The sequence below is a fragment of the Phalaenopsis equestris genome, unplaced genomic scaffold (assembly GCF_001263595.1).
Source record: "Phalaenopsis equestris unplaced genomic scaffold, ASM126359v1 Scaffold000054, whole genome shotgun sequence".
NCBI lineage: Eukaryota > Viridiplantae > Streptophyta > Magnoliopsida > Asparagales > Orchidaceae > Phalaenopsis > Phalaenopsis equestris.
In genome coordinates, this window is record NW_018164496.1 from 1,202,965 (window position 1) to 1,220,285 (window position 17,321).

Consider the following 17,321-nt stretch of genomic DNA (forward strand, 5'->3'; position numbering starts at 1 on the left):
TTGAAAGCAAGAAAAGTGTTGTTGAATCCTTAATTATCCATTGTGAACAAGCCCTGAGAGTTTAGAATTGAAAAAAGGAGGGAAGAGAGAAAGATAGTAGAGCAAGCCACGAGTTTTTTATATAGAGATTTAGTAAAAGTCTTTTTGTTCATATTTTTGTCTGTTATTTATAGAGACGTATTTTGTACAATTACAATAAGGAGTGAACAATTATGGAAACCGTTTTTAATACAATTGATTATCTAATTATCTAAGCACAACCGACCAAGTCATATGATCAGCCAAGCAATAAGCTCTTACATGTAAAATATCTAAAATATTTTGTATAGCCTTCATTAAGACATTGACAAAAATGTAATATCACATATTGCACCATCTCACTCATAAACAAAGAGATCATTTTATGAATAAATTCTAATAGAAAAGATGTACAGTTCATCCCTCTCTGCCTCTCTCTCATTTTAACGTTCGAACCCTTGGGGTTTGATTCACGAGCAAATCAAGATTCAACAATATAAGAATAAATATTATTTTTTTATTGATTATTTTATTTGTATGTTATTGGAGTGTTCACTAATTAAAGGGGGATTGAATGATGCAATCATTATTGCTTATATGATGAAACCAACCCAACAACTTATCTTCATACAAATGGATTAGTTGAACATATTTTGTTCTTATTAGTTGTATGTTAGCTAGAAAAAATGACAATGATATAGATAAAGAGAGAGGATCCAGAGAGAGAAATTATGAATATTTTAATCTTCTTAATAATAGTCCAAGATATTTTACATGTCCTTTTATGTCCCACTTGACCCCTTATCTATTGAATTTTGATATATACAAATTCTTTATTTACTAACATACCATTTAATTCCTATTTATTTGCATATATAACACCTAAAATTCAATTTTTACACATTTGCCACCTTCTTTATATACGAAAATGTGTATTTTGCAGTTTCAAATTTAATATAATCATATTTTGATGTGATATGAAAAATTTTAGATGGCATGAACGTAAAATGTAAAGTTTAGGCGTTAGAATACATGGGAATTTGGTAGTGTGTAGGTAAATTAAAGAATTGTATAGCCTGAAAATGTTACCGTTTTCATCGAGCCAAAGGAAACACTGTTGTCGGAGTGTGCCGCCAACCATGCACTCGTCGGGCCAGCCAGGGTGCAGGTCACCCAAGCCGGGTACCTCCAGCTAGTCGGCCACATTGGGCTGGCCAAAATATTCCTCAAGCCCAAGTGCATGGTGCCTTCCATCGCCCATGACACCTTCCACAAAATTGGTCATATTATGGTTACAGACAAACCCCACATGAGTATTATGAGATTTAAAATAATGTTCATACATTCAATGGGAGACATAATATTGAAAGTTATCATTATCTATTTCATTAAACCTTACACAAAAAAAAATTAAGAAGATTAAGTTATAACTTTTCAATGATATTAGATGATGTTGGACACTTTGGATTCAACATAAAATAAAAAATAAGAATAAAAAACATATATTATATTCAACTTTTCTTCTAAAATGATAAAAAAATACTCTTAATAATATTAAAAAAAAAATTTTGCCACAATAGTTCACAGTTAATTTTAATAATAATTGTAATAGTCCCAAATAAACCTTCCCATTAAGCTTTCTAATTCAATTGAAGAATTTAAACCATTTTCTCTATAAAACGTGCATTTCACTTTGGGTGGTATAAATGTAACAAGTAAAATTTAGTGTTGGATGTGTATAGCTTATTTGGTGCGGTGACGTTTTGAAAACGCATTTAACCTGTTTTAACCTGTTTTGGTAAATTGCGTTTTGAAAACACTGAAAGCAGTGTTTTCGCACCGCACCTAGCTTACCGACATATTATTTTTAATCAGCTTATCAGCATATTATTCAATAAGCTACAACTGCCCCAAACAGACTCTTAATGTTTAATCTGTATATACATAAGAATAGTGGTATATATGTAAATTTCCCAAACTTTTTTAGGGAAAGTTGAACATACTTAATATCGCCAAATGCATCAATCTCAAGGGGGAAACAATATGTTGAGGCAACTCAATTGTTGGGGTGTAAAAGAGCCAAACAGGAACTAAGCCTCAAAAAGTGTGTTTGTGTTCGGCTCGTTTGCTTAGCGAGCCGAACACGAGCCGTTCACGAACAAAGATCCGTTTTAACAACCCTAATCATGTTGTCATAAGATGTTAATGATTGCGGCAAGATTTAAAACATCATTTGAATCTAATTTAATAATTTTCATTCTGTTTTCTTAACTAATACTTTTAATTGATTATAAATCTTTGCAGCCTTGTAGTTATATATATATAATTGATTAGTAGTATTTTGAGTCAAAACGAGCTGAACACGAACAACAAGAGCCAATAACGGCTCGTTAACTTAGCGAACGAGCCAAACACTAGCTGTTCGCGAACAACGAGTGATTTTGACAGCCCTACTCAACTGGTTCTTAAAATGTAAAATAACAATTACTATTTTAATAAACAGGGTTTTTCTTGCAATTATTCATTTTGCTTAAGTGAACAATTATTTGCATTCGAATCAGAATTAAGACTGACTGCAATTGACCAAATTTTTATTCTAGATGTCGACGGTGTTATGTAAATTATAAAATATTTTCTTTTGGTAGTTTGACTTCTTTTTTTGTGTTGACTTTTTTCACAGGTCGCATTCTTTGATTCAACTAAAATAGTTTTTAAAAAGTCAACCTGCTAGATGAAGGTTCCTCACAATTCTAATTTTTTATTTTTTTTTAATTACGGTGTTTGATGATAATTATAAATATATATTTTAAAAAATAATTTTTTGATCGAAGCTTTCTAATACATTTTAATAAATCATAATTTTTTAGAAATCAACGCGAAAGTAGTACCCAAATACTGTAGTGACAGCCTGAAATGTAAGACAGATAGAAAGTTGTCTTAAACATGTAAAACTACGAAGAAAAAAAATTTGCATGTTATTGACATGTAAAAATACATATAAGTAGACATATAAGGCATAAAATTTACATATTTATAAAGTCATAAAATATAGAGTGGCATTTACATACATACCACCCAAGTCCTATATATTTACATCTCTAACAACTAAACTACTTTTATATGTACCGCCCAATTATTTCATTATCACATAAAAAATACCACTATTTTAACCTAAAAGAATGAAATGCTCGTTTTCATGCATAGGTAAGTTGGCATAAACGTAAGAATTGAAGTTTAGGTGGTATATGTAAATACATAAAAGTTAAGGGGTATGTATGTAAATCTTTCAGGTATAAGATATCATGTAATACAATAAATGAGGAGTTTGGCTTCATATGTTACCTTAGATTAGTCATCTCATTCATATTCAGAAGGGAGTAATCATGAATGACTTGCATTCAATCTCAAATGGATAAATTTGCAAAGAAATGCATTTTTCATCAAATATATTGCAACATATAAGAGGAAACCGTGTAGTTTATACATGAAACATGGGGTAAGATATACAAATATTGGATCACATGTCAATCAATAGAGTATTATTGTAATTATTGGTTTCATTATGATGAAATTTGGCAAATAACACTCGTTAATGAACAATACACTTGAAATTAAGACTAGAGCAATTGGACCCTTTTATGTAGCTGCTTATTAAAATTTTCATGAGCATTACAATAACTGTCCTGATGAAAATACCATGACGCGGATTTCAGGTTGAGCTCTTAAAGAAGAACGAACTTGCATCATTGATGGTTATGCTGCCACCTATAACAGTTGTCCCTCTATAAATGGGCTATGTCACCTCTATAAAGAGATAAAATTCAACTAATTCGGCAAGTGAGCTCGTTTCGGCTACTTCGATAGGTGGGTTTGATTCAACAAATTAGTTTCCATTGTTAGAATGTGTATAAAAAACATGTATTTTCGACTTAGCAAACTAATACAAGATTTATAAATGTCTTTAGGAGTTAAAAAACTTAATATTGCATAATAATGATATAATTATTAAGCATATTAAATTAAATTATTTATTTGTAACCATACAATTGATAATTAAATATTTTTTGAACTAATTAATCAATAATAGTAATTTTATTAAACTAATATACTTAATCATAATTTAGCACTCATTAATTAATAATCAAAGAGTTATTTATTAAATTATTTAAATGAACTTAAATAATTAAGTAATTACATATAAATTTATTTTGTTATGATTAAGCTGATAATTAACTTAAATAAAATAAAATTGAAGGCACAAAACATCTTCCCCTTCCTCTCTCCCGCCACAAAACCGAGCCGACGTCCCGCCACCTTCAACTGCTAGGGTTTCTGTTTTTAGGGTTTTTGCGTGCAATGTTTACCAATGATCAGCGGCAGGTGGAGCGGACAGGAAAGTACGGTACTCCCAGAGCCCAATATCTTCAAGTAATAATTTCATACCAATAAACTCCCTGATTTTAGGGTTTTCCTCGAACCGCCCTGATGAATCCTTTATTTATTTATTTTTTTTTATGGGTTACTTTCTCTTCAGAAATAATTCATCTTTTTCTCTATATTTTCCATGTTGATGATCGACTTTGATTTGTATTTTTGGTACCCAATCATTTATGGGGATGTAAATTGAAAAACTCAGCAAGATTTAGGTAAGAATATGGTGGAGAAAGCAAGCTTGTAGAAGGAATGAACCAGTTTTATTGATAGACCTTTTCATGGGCTACCTGAATGTTCCTTTGACAACAATGCTTATCTATTTACATATCTAACACCTAAAATTAAATGTTTACATATATGCCTTCTTACATATCAATGAGAAGGCGCATTTCACATTTTCAAACTTAAAATAATGGTATTTTTTATGTGATATGAAACATTTGGATGGTCAAAATATAAAAGCCAAAATTTTGGTGTTATATATTATAATACATAATGTTTGGAGCAGGAATTTAGCAGTGTTGGTTGTGGACTTGTAGTCCTTGGTGTAAATGGAAAAATGTCGTTCTTCATCTTACTCGTAACGAGTGTTAGAGAACATGATTTATTTAGGGTTTTCCGAAGAAAAGGTAATCAACTAAGTATAATATGATCGAGAGAGTGATAGATGATATAATTGCTTAATAGTAATGAAATGCGGTAGAGTTAACTTGAGAGAATATGGAGTTGAATAACCAAAAGCATCATGGATACTGCTTGAGATTCGTCGCAAAAGAGGATCAAATTTAATCTTCTTTATAATAAGATAATATAGGAAGATTTACATTCATTCCACTCAATTCTTATGTATTTACGTATCTAACATCTAAACTTAAATTTTTACATACATGCCACCTCACCTAATTATGAAACGGTGTATTTCACTTTTTAAGAGTTAAAATGGTGGTATTTTTTATGTGCTATGGAAGTTTAGGCGTTAGCTATGTAAATACAAATGATTTGGGCGGCATGCATGTAAGTGGCTCTATAATATATTGTGATCTTTATGGCCTCATAGCCTTTATTATATTTCTTATGTGTTGAGATTTCACATGTATTGTGATATTCAATAATGATATAGATTCAAATGATTACCTTTTTTGAAGGTGGGTCAAGTTGTTAAAATGTCGGTTTGAGTGGTCGGCATGCTTAATCGATAACATTATATAGTTTTTTGAGGATACCGCTCTCAAGATAGAATAGCTTTTGTGATGGCCCTGAGGTGAGGTCTAGATTGGCATCCATGTTAGGGTTATAGTTTGGGGATTCTACCGAATTTGTGATTTTACATCCAAATTTTTTCAAAGCCGAAAGTATTTTTATGCTTCTAGTTTTTGTTGCTCTACATCTAATATGTTGCCAAAACATTCAAATGATAAATTGTGGATTTTCTTAGATGTCTAAGCACACAAGTACTTGGGCCAAAAACTTTGAAGTATTGGATCTAAAGATTATTTGAACTTTATTTTCAATAATATTCTAGTTAAAAAAAGTGTTGTTTGGTGAGATAAACCCAACAATATAAAAAATATCTTGATCTTAGTCTAATTGGGCCTAAATTTAACACTTAGAAATATGTAAATTTCCTGCCATTTGATGGGTTAAATGTTCTCCATATATTGTTTGCTTATTTGCAGATTTTTTTTTTTTTTTTAATGGGACGAATATATCGAATCCAAGGGCGTCTAGTTTTTAGTTTACATGTAGCATTGAGATGCCCAAACATATATTATGATCAAATGTGATCAATTTAGATCATTTGATGGAGTGTCCTGATCTTTGAAAGAAATGGCTAAGCACTAAGAACATAAAACTTCTCTCTATCGTTATGAATATTCTAGCATGCACATAAATTGATGAAGTTTTTGATGCCTAGAGTAGAGTTGTGTGCGAGGGAAAAGAAAAGGGTAGAGCCAGCAGGAACCGAAAGCGGCGAGGGAAAATGGACCTTGTCTCTATGTTGTACTTCAAACGGTGGTCTGAAGCTATAAATTTTAAAAATTAACATGTTTTTACCAGTAAATTTTTACTATTTTATTTTCATTGCACTTACTTCTCTGTTAAATCTTTAAAGGCTAATTGGCTTGATATAAGAATGTTGAGAAAAGATTCTCATGTATTTTAGGCTTCTGAATAATTGACAAATTGTTATGAAGTTAAATTAATGTATGTAAATGTTGAATTTTAAATGTTTTCTGAAGCTGTAGAATTATTAAGTTTTACTATTTTGTCTCAATTAAAATCTGTGAATTTACGTACGTAGCACACAATTCTTATGTATTTACATTTTTCACCCCTAAAATTTCAAATTTGTATACATAACACTTCAGTGCTTTAATAATATGTATGAAAAGATGTATTTCACTTTTAAAAAGTGATAATAATATCGTTTTGATGTGATATTAAAGATTTCAGTGATGTGTGTAAATTAGAAAGTTTAGGCATGAGATTTGCAAATCATAAGAATTGTGTGCTATGTATGTAAATTCCCCCTTAAAATTTAGGAGTTATTAACGGATTCATGGACTCACGGTATGGTGTGCTCTTCATGCTTCTTCATGTTTCAAAAATTGAACTATTCAGTCTTATTATCTGTTTTTTACTCTTTTTGCAGGAGCTTGTTACTCAATTTCAAACTGAAACAAATGAAGGTTCTTTGCGTCACTTATCCTTATCATCTTTTGTTTTCTAAGCGCGGGGGAATATTCCACTCAATTCCTATGTATTTACATATATAACATATAAACTTTACTTTTTACATTTATACCGCTCTAATCTTTCCCATCACATAAAAAATGCCACTATTTCAACTTTTAAAATGTCAAGTACATCTTTTCATGCATAGGTAGGCTGGCATATATGTAAAAATTAAAGCTCAGGGGGTTATGTATGTAAATACATAAGAATTAAGTGGCATCAATGTAAATCTTCCTTTTTTTATATATTTCATGACATAGAAGATCATAAATCATCATGTAATACAATAGTTTACGGAAAATTTTATGGATTTCATTATTTTTAATTTCTTCTTGGACACTTATGCTTATGGTCAATTATTTAACATTTCATTGTGTGATTTGTATTATGCTATTTATTTCTTGTTTTTATTAGCAATAACCTGACAAGTGTGCTTATTACTTTTTAACGTGGAGGTGAATGTCAGTGACAGCCTATACTGCCATTTTGTTAAATTTACCTGAAAGCAAAATACTTTTAAAATTTATGAAGGAAATAACTAGTAATTTTTCGCAGTTATGAATTTACATGGTTCTTATTTTACACAAAAGCCACCTTGTCGATGCATGAAAAGATGTATTTCACTTTTTGAAAGTTAAAATAGCAGGATTTTTTATATGATATGAAAGAATCGGGTGTTACAAATGTAAAAAGTGAAGTTCAAATGTTAGATATGTGCATGTATAAGAATGTAAATGGCTCTATTTTGATATATTGGAAGTACATTTGATTCGCTCTTCAGCTTCCTCAATATCTTGGATGTTAGCATTAATCTGAGTGGATAAGTGGACTGATTTATAAATTTTGTTATGTTGCAGAATCAAAAGAGAAGGTTGTAGCTCATTTGGCTAACTTTGCATATGATCCTTACAACTATTCTTTTCTTCGACAGGTATGATTTTTAAAATAGGGTCATTTACATACTTACCACCCACATAATTCTTATGTATTTACATATCTAACACCTATACTGGAATATTCACATTCATAACACTCAAATATTTAACATGACATAAAAAATACCACTTTACTAACTTTTTAAAAGTCAAATGCATGTTTTATGAACAGGTTTATAGCACCAAGATGTAATAAATGTAAATATTAAATTTTAGGTGTAGATATGTAAATTCATAAGAATTGTGCTGTACTTACATAAATTTTTCTTAAAAATAATTTGCATTTCTTAATTTATAATTAAAATAAAAAAACCTGAGTATTCTTAAATGAGCAGCTTAATGTTCTGGAGCTATTTCTGGATTGCATTACAGAGGAAAATGAAAGGCTCATCGAATTTGGTGTGGGTGGGATATGTAATTCATGTGTTGGTAATTTTCTTGAACCTATTCAAATCCAGTTATAATTCTGTTATTTAGAATGCAAAAGTTATAGGTGCGTTTACATACATGCCATATAATTCTTATATATTTGCATAAAACACGAATGGTTGATATCACATAAAAAATACTACTGTTTCTATCTTCTTTGAAGTGAAATACATCCTCTCTTGCATGGTTGAAATATTATAGATATAAATATCAAACTTTATGTGCTAGATATGTAAATTCTTTGGAATTGTGAAGTATGATGCAAATCTATGTTGCTATTTGATGCAGTGAATCCTCTTATAAACAGCAGCTGCTATATCTTATACTTCCTTACTAGTATTATTACTAATTAATACTGAATATTAGACCTTTATTTGTGTTTAGCTTTATTCTTATTATACATATGTACGGTAGTGCTAATAGTGGAGGCACCTAAACATATATATCTGCTGTAACCATTTTGGTAAACACCTTTTTTACTTGTTAATGATTATGGAAGTATAGCTCCTAGTTCTCTATTCCCTGTTTCCTCGTCTCTTTGTTTTGCAGCTGCTCTAATTGGTATCAGAGCAGGCATTATAACGGATGGTGGGAAACTACGGGCCAGCGACGACGATCGGCGCTGAAAAATTCTTTACGAAACTCAAGTTTCCCTTACCAAATGGATTCATCAGCGTTCATGGATTTTAAACAATTTGTTGGTGAGGTTAGGCGAGAGTATCGAACTCTCAGCGGATTCATCCCACCGGCAACCACACCGATCGTTTCAGTAACTATACCTTTGATGGATGAATCTACTGCAGTTAATGACACTCTGAGGCATCCCCGATGAGTCTATTTACCGGTGCTCTCTGAGTTTCTTGAATCCGACGAGGAGTGAAACCCTCGTTGACAGAGTTACATCTCAGATTTAGAATCATGGGAGGAGTCTATCGTGATGGAGAATGCTTGTCATCTTCAAACTTATCATGATTGCAGCTACGCCGACTTCAAGGTAAAAACCGATTTACCCTTTTTTTATGATCACCTTCACTTTGAAGACTATCCCGACTGGGAACAATCAGTCGAGAAATTTTTAGATTAAATGGATATTCCTCCAGAAATAATGGTCAGATATCTGGCTTGCAAACTCAAGAGCGGTGTTGCAGTTTGGTGGCAACAACTGATGCAATCCAGGAGACGTGATGGTAAAGGAAATGTGAAAAACTGCCAAAAGACGTGACTGTAAAGGAAATGTGAAAAACTGGGTGAGGATGAAATATTTTCTTCACGTCCACTTTTTTCCATCTGATTACGGCGACTTCAAGGTAAAAATCGATTTACCCTTTTTTGATGGTCTCCTTCACATTGAAGACTATCTCAACTGGGAACAATCAGTTGAGGCTTTTTTCGATTATATGGATATTCCTCCAGAAAAATAGGTCAGGTATGTGGCTTGCAAACTCAAGGGCGGTGCTGGAGCTTGGTGGCAACAACTGATGCAATCCAGGAGACATGAAGGCAAAGGATATGTGAAAAACTGGGTGAGGATGAAACAGCTTCTCTGCAGCCACTTTCTTCCATTTGATTAAGAACAAATGTTGCAATATCAGCGTTGTGTCCAAGGAAACCGAGCAGTCAGCAACTACACGGAGGAATTCTATAGATTGAGTGCTCAAAGCAATTTAAATGAATCAAAATAACAAATGGTTGCTCGATATGCGGGAGGGCTTAAAGATGCCATGCAGGACAACCTAGAAATAAATTTGATATAGTCATTATTTAAAGCTATTAATTTAGCGTATAAGGCCGAGCTACAACTCAATTGTTCAAACAAATCTTCGGCACTGAGAAGGAATTTTAGTGAACTACTGGTTGAAACAACGAAGACAGGATCTAACATTGTGAAGTCGAGCCCCCTTCAGTCACGAAACACTAACAACCTCTCAGGATCTAATGAACCGAAAGCTGCTATCAAACAAACCCATAATCCTAACTATATGCAATAAACCTGGACCATCTAAGCGGTTTTGATAACTTCAACCTGGGCACCATACCATTGAATGTCGTAATCGGAGATAAATGCAATTGGTTGAGGGAGAAACCATTGAAGAGTCGTCACGTAAATTTCCATTCTCCAATGAGGAATGTGAAGATGTGCCTAGAGATGATGGGGAATCTCTTTCATGCGTAGAGAAAATTTTTTATCGCTTTAACACCCTGTGAAATCCTAAAGAAATGCAATCTTTCGCACTCGTACCATTAATGGTAAAGTATGTGAGTTGTTGGTAGATAACAAATGCACTGAAAATATCATTGTGGCTAAGGTAGTCAAAACACTCGAACTTAAAACATTTAAACATCCAGACCCTTACATGATCGGTTGGATTAAAAAGGGGGTTGAGGTTCTTGTGACGGACAAGTGCAAGGTAAATTTTTCCATTGGAAAGAATTTTATTTGCGAAGTTTTATGTGATGTTTTAGAAATGGATTTATGCATCTCATTTTGGGAAGTCCATGGCAATTCGATGTGGGAGCTTTGCATGATTGACGAGCCAATGCGTATTCCATTGACTGGAATGAAAAAAAAAATTAGACTACTGTCTACACATCCTATGGAAAAAGCAAGCACCCAAAAAAATTAAGCTTATATTGCTTCCAATTACTAGCAGCTTATAAAAGTGAGAATTGCATATTTGCTATTCTGGTGGCTGAATCAAACAGCCGCAATGCGAAAATGCCAGAAAAAGTGACAAAATTACTATGTCAATTCACAGAAATGTGGCTGGCTGACTTGCCTAACCAACTCCCTCCTCTACGCTTCATTCAACATCAAATAGATTTTTTTCTAGGATCTACAGTACCTAATCAACCTCACTATAGATGAATCCAAAGGAACGTCAATTCTTACAAGAGATCGTTGAAGACTTGCTGTGAAAACAATTCATTTGGCATAGTCTTAGTCATTGTGTTGTCCCGACTTTCATCATTCCAAAAAAAAATGGTTCATGGCGAATGTGTATTGATAGCAGACCAATTAACAAAATTACAGTGAAGTTCTGTTTTCCCATACCGCTACTAGATGAGCTTCTCAATAGATAGGGTGGAGCCAATTATTTTTCAATATTAGATCTTCATAGTGGTTATCATCAAATTAGAATTCGTGAAGGAGATGAATGGAAAACTGCATTCAAAGCCTGAGAATGCCTATATGAATGGCGAGTCATGCCATTTGGCCTATGTAATGCACCAAACACATTCATTAGATTGATGCATGAGGTACTTAAACCTTTACTTGGATATTTTTGTGTGGTATATCTTGATGATATTCATGTATATAGCCCTTCTTTGGATGCTCATTTACACCACTTAAAATTGATTTTAATGTGATCACAAGCTTTTTCTGAATCTTCCCAAGCGAATTTGCGATAGAAGTGGTGCAGCTTTTGAGTTTTGCTTTGTCTAAACAGAGCGTTAATACTTATCCGAGAAAGGTGGAGGCTATCAATTCATGGTCCATGACAACAAATTTTAATGAAGTACGAAGCTTTCATGGACTCGCTAATTACTATCACATATTCATTTGAAATTTCAGTGTCATTGTGGCTCTGATTACAAGACTGTTTGAAGCATAAATTATCTGTCTAGGGTGATGAGCAACAGTCCAGTTGTGCTATCGTTAAACAACACTCAAGTTCTACGCTAGTTCTAGCGATGCTAAACTTTGATAAACCTTTCCAAGTGGAAATAGATGCTTCTGCTATAGTGATAGGAGCAGTTCTATCTCAAGAAAATCGTTCTATCGAATTTTTCAGTGAGAATCCGCGACAGAAGTGGTCTACATATGAGCAAGAATTGTATGTTGTGGTTCAGGCACTCAAACAATGGGAGCATTATTTAATTTCACATGAGTTTATACTTTTTAGCAACCATTAATCATTATAATTTTTACAAACTCAAAAGAATCTAAATCAGATGCACTGAGATGGATTGTATTTATCTAGAAGTTTAGTTTTATACTAAAACACATATCCGGCCATAGCAATCGGGTTGCAGACGCTCTGAGCCGAAGTTCGAGTTTTCTAATTGTTATCCAATCACTAATCACAGGCATGTAAACACTTTGATAGCAGTATGCGGATGATTAGGATTTCAATTCCATGGTCACAATGCATTAACCATAGGATAGCTGGTGATTATTCCATTTAACGAGGATTCCTCCTCTTCAAAGGCAACCAACCTTGTATTCCAAATACATCCCTCCGGCATCAAATCATTCAAGCATTGCGTAGTGGAGGGTAAGCCGCTCATGTGAGAAGAGACAAGGCGCTAGCTCTTCTTCAAAGCTAGATTCTGTTGGCGCCGACTTTGTCGAGATGTTGGTTGCTTTGTTGAGAAGTGCCAAGTTTGTCTTCCCTTTAAGGGTGTCACTTAGAACACTGGCCTGTATACTCCATTACCGGTTCTAGATTCAATTTGGGAAGATCTTAGTTTAAACTTTGTTTTAGGTCTTCCAAAAACTAAACGTGGTCTTGATTCTGTTGTGGTGGTGGTTGGCCGTTTATCAAAAATGGCCCATTTTATCGTCTGCAAGAAGTCATTTGTGTAATCAACATCGCAAAATTTTCTTTAAGGAAATAGTTTGTCTACATGGCATTCCAAGGAGCATCACTTCAGATCGTGATGTCAAATTTCTTAGTTTTTATGGCGTGAATTGTGGAAAAGACTACAAACTGAACCTAAATTTAGTTCAGTCTATCTTCCTAAATTTGACGGACAAACTGAAGTTGTAAACCATTCGTTAGGTAATACACTTCAATGTTTGCAGGCGAGCTTCTAAAGCAATGGGACGATGTCTTGGGTCAAGCTAAATATGCTTATGATGCTGCGACAAATATAACTATAGGAAAGACGCCCTTCAGTATTGTGTATACTAAAGAACCAAATCATACAATTGATATCGCTGTAATTCCCAAACAGAAAAGTTTTGAAGCGATTAAAATGGCGAGTGACTTTGATGAAATGTTATGCAACGTGAAACATAAAATTATCGAGGTCAATGTGAAGTACAAGCAACAAGTGGATGAACATCGCAGAAGAAAGGTTTTTAATGTTGGGGATTTAGTGATGATTCAACTCCGTAAGGAATGATTCCCTATAGGCACATACTCTAAAGCTAAAACCACGAAAAATTTTGGCCATTTCTTATTGAAACAAAGATTAACGATAATGTGTATGTGGTGACACTTCCTCTTGATTTCAACATCTCTTCCACAATGTAGCTGATTTATATAAGTATCACCCACCGGATGATGGATGTGTGCAAATCACTGAACTCGAGTCGAGTTCTTCTGAATCAGAGGGGAACTAATGCAGTGAATCTTCTTATAAGCAGCAGCTGCTACTTCCTTACTATTATTTTATTACTAATTAATACTGAATATTAGACTTTTATTTGTGTTTAGCTTTATTCTTATTATACGTATGTACGCTAGTGCTGATAGTAGAGGCACCTATACATGTATATTTGCTGTAACCGTTCAGGTAGGTACCTTTTTTCTTGTTAATGATTATGGAAGTATAGCTCTGATTCTCCATTCCCTGCTTCCTCATTTCTCTGTTTTGCAGCTGCGCCACCACTTACTTCCTTAAAAATTGATTAATTGCAATTTATTAACTGTACTACTTGCTCTACACTGGTTTCTACTGCCTGCAGATCCTGCAAATGCTGCCATTATAGTTCAGTGTGGTGGGATTCCTTTGGTTATACAGTGCTTAACCAGCCCTGTAAGAAACACAGTAAGCCACTTGACTTGAGACATAGAAGAACTGAAATTTTTTTTGGGGGGCATTTACACATATACCACACAATTCTCATGTCGTTGTGTACCTAACAACGGAATATTCATATTTACATGCATACCACTCAATTCCTTAACATTGCATAAAATATGCCATCGTTACTATCTTTTTAAAAGTGAAATACATATTTTCATGCATAGGTTTATGACACCGAGGTGTTATGTGTAAATATCAGACTTTGGGTGTTAGATGTGTAAATACATAAGAATTGTGTGTTATGTATGTAAATTTCCCTTTTTGTTGTATGCCAATATCATTAAGAAATTAAAGAATATAGTATATCAGTTTTTCTGTCGAGAGATTTCAGAGTGCTAGGGTCCGTTTGAGACAGTTTATTTGGTGCGGTGACGTTTTGAAAACGCATCTAGCCTGTTTGGGTTAACTACGTTTTGACAGCTTGTGTGTTTTCAAAATGCTGAAAACAATGTTTACACACTGCATATATCTAGGTGCGGTGGTAGCTTTTTAATCGCAGTTCGGCTTTTAAAAAAAAATAAAATTTTGTAATAGTCACCACACCTAGCTTATCGACAGATTATTTTTAATCAGTTTATCAGCAGATTATTCAATAAGCTGCAACTGCCCCAAACAGATCCTTAGATTCTATAGTGGATAAAAGATTTTACATTCTTCATACGAGGAGGGGCAGAAAGAAAAAAAAATCTATCAATATTAGCTTCTGTTTTACTCAAATGAGAAAGTGTTAGATAAAACAATCACATATTTTATAAAATTTGAATGTTAAATAGATAGAAATTTTGAATTTAGTAGACAAGAACAGCTCAACTTGTCCTGGCACTGTTTTTATAAGGGACATTTACATGCATACCACCCAATTCCTTACATGTCTAATAGCAAAATTTAAGTTTTTTTACATTTATTCCGCCTAAATCTTTCACCTCATTTAAAAATTATCACTATTTTAACTTTTAAAAAGGGAAATACATCTTTCCAATTCCTTACATGTCTAATAGCAAAGTTTCAGTTTTTTACATTTATACCGCCTAAATCTTTCACCTCATTTAAAAAATATCACTATTTTAACTTTTAAAAAGTGAAATACATCTTTTGATGAATAGGTAAAGTGAATGTATATGTCAAAATTGAATTTTCAGTGTTAGATGTGTAAATACATAAGAATTGAGCGATCTGCATGTAAATATTCCTTTTTATAATTAGAAACCTTGCACCGTCTATTTTATTGCTTCTTCCTCTTTTTTTTTTTCCATTTTTACAAAAGATTTACATATATATCATTCAATTCCTGTGTATTTATATACGTTAACACCTAAACCTCAATTTTTACATACATGACATCTTACCTATGCGTGCGCATTTCACTTTTTAGAAGTTAAAATGTTCGTATTATTGATGTGATATGAAAGTTTTGGGTGGTATTTATGTAAATGTTCCCTCTTTTTTGTATACAATTTAATGCAGCTTTTGATTGCAGGTGAATTATGGCATAGGAGCACTGTATTACCTCTGCAATTCACAAACCAAGGAAGAGATATTGAAGCCAGAAGTAGTTGAAATCATGAGGAGATATGCTGCAGCAGAAGCTGTTAGTGTTAGTTTCAGCAACCTGGCCAAGGTTTTTCTTGAAAAACATGTCAACCAGTGAAATTTTTACAAAGTTTTAGTATGCAACTATCATGTTAATTCTTCACATAAATATTTACATGTCTAACACCTATACTTTTGATTTTTACATTTCTACCAACCAAATCATTCATATCACATAAAAAAAATACCACTGTTTTAATTTTAAAATGTGAAATACAACTTTTTATGCATAGGTAACGGGACATATATGTAAAAATTGAAATTTAGATGTGAGATATGTAAATACATTTAGGAAATTTACATACCTAGCACACAATTCTTTTGTATTTACATATCTCACCCTTGAACTTTCATACTTACATGCATAGCATTTTTGGTGTTTTAAACGTATGCATAAAAATGTATTTCTCACTTCTAAAAAGCTAAAATAATGGTATTTGGACATGATTTTCAAGATTTGAGTCTAGTACTTGTTTGCATTTTGTTCGTTCAAATTATTACTATTATTTTTTCTTAGGTTCTAAATCTTGTTTTTATCTCGGTAGGACTTGTATTTTTATTACTTTTATTATTATTCAGTTCATAAATGAAAATGAAGTAGCTAATTGCGGGCATTTTCCTTCTCTTGTATGTGCTCTTAAGCAAGGGTGTGAGAACACATAAGAACTCTGGAATAGAAATAAAAAGAAAAATACAAATTACCATTTTCTTATCTTAGTAAAATATTTATAACACAAATTTAATATTTTATTATTTCAAATAGAATGATAAATATTTAAAAAAAAAAATGATTATCATGTTTTCTCAAAAATCAAAAATAAAAGTTAAATATGTGAGAGATGTTAAAAATAAGAAATACCAAGGTGAACTTTGGTTTATTAAATTACTAATATAATATATTCTTTTAATAGTATTTTTTAAAAAAAAAATTTGCATTTGATTGGGAAAAAAAAAATTGTAGCAATAGATTTTCATGTTAGGATTGAAATCGTCCGCAAAGAACTATCAAAGCTCAATTTTAAAATAGTCAAAAAAAACTATTTGTTTCTTCTATAAACTATAAGACTAAAATGGCTGCATGCAAATAATCAGACATTATTTTGTCCCTTGAATCAATTTATTTCATAAAGGCAAAATAAAAATCAACTAAGCCATCAATCAAAAAATTCATCATATTTGTCACAAACTTTTAAACTCATTAGATTCAACTCAACAGTTATTGAATCAAATTGAACAAAAATCTCAACCCATTCATTTACACCCTCCTCATAGCACACAAAAGTCCTCATCTCATAAATATTCCATATAAATACCAAAGGGTGATAAAATTTGCAAATCTAAGAAAAGAACAGTGAACAAAAC

The 17,321-nt window shown here is 32.6% G+C and overlaps 2 protein-coding genes across 3 annotated transcripts in view; one reads left to right on the plus strand and one right to left on the minus strand.

Moving 5' to 3' along the window:
- LOC110019221 (serine-threonine kinase receptor-associated protein-like) overlaps positions 1–17,321 on the minus strand; it is a 96,330-nt gene that overhangs the window by 43,323 nt on the left and 35,686 nt on the right. The window lies entirely within an intron of this gene.
- LOC110019222 (armadillo repeat-containing protein 7) lies at positions 4,294–16,128 on the plus strand. 2 transcript variants are annotated; one of them, XM_020716805.1, is made up of 6 exons: positions 4,294–4,446; positions 7,106–7,142; positions 8,046–8,119; positions 8,459–8,552; positions 14,248–14,330; positions 15,847–16,128. In XM_020716805.1, exons 1-6 carry the CDS (start codon positions 4,375–4,377, stop codon positions 16,015–16,017), a joined length of 531 nt encoding a protein of 176 aa, XP_020572464.1. In that variant the 5' UTR covers positions 4,294–4,374; the 3' UTR covers positions 16,018–16,128. The 2 variants fall into 2 exon arrangements, with proteins under 2 accessions (XP_020572464.1, XP_020572465.1); XM_020716806.1 differs by having other exon boundaries at positions 4,294–4,420.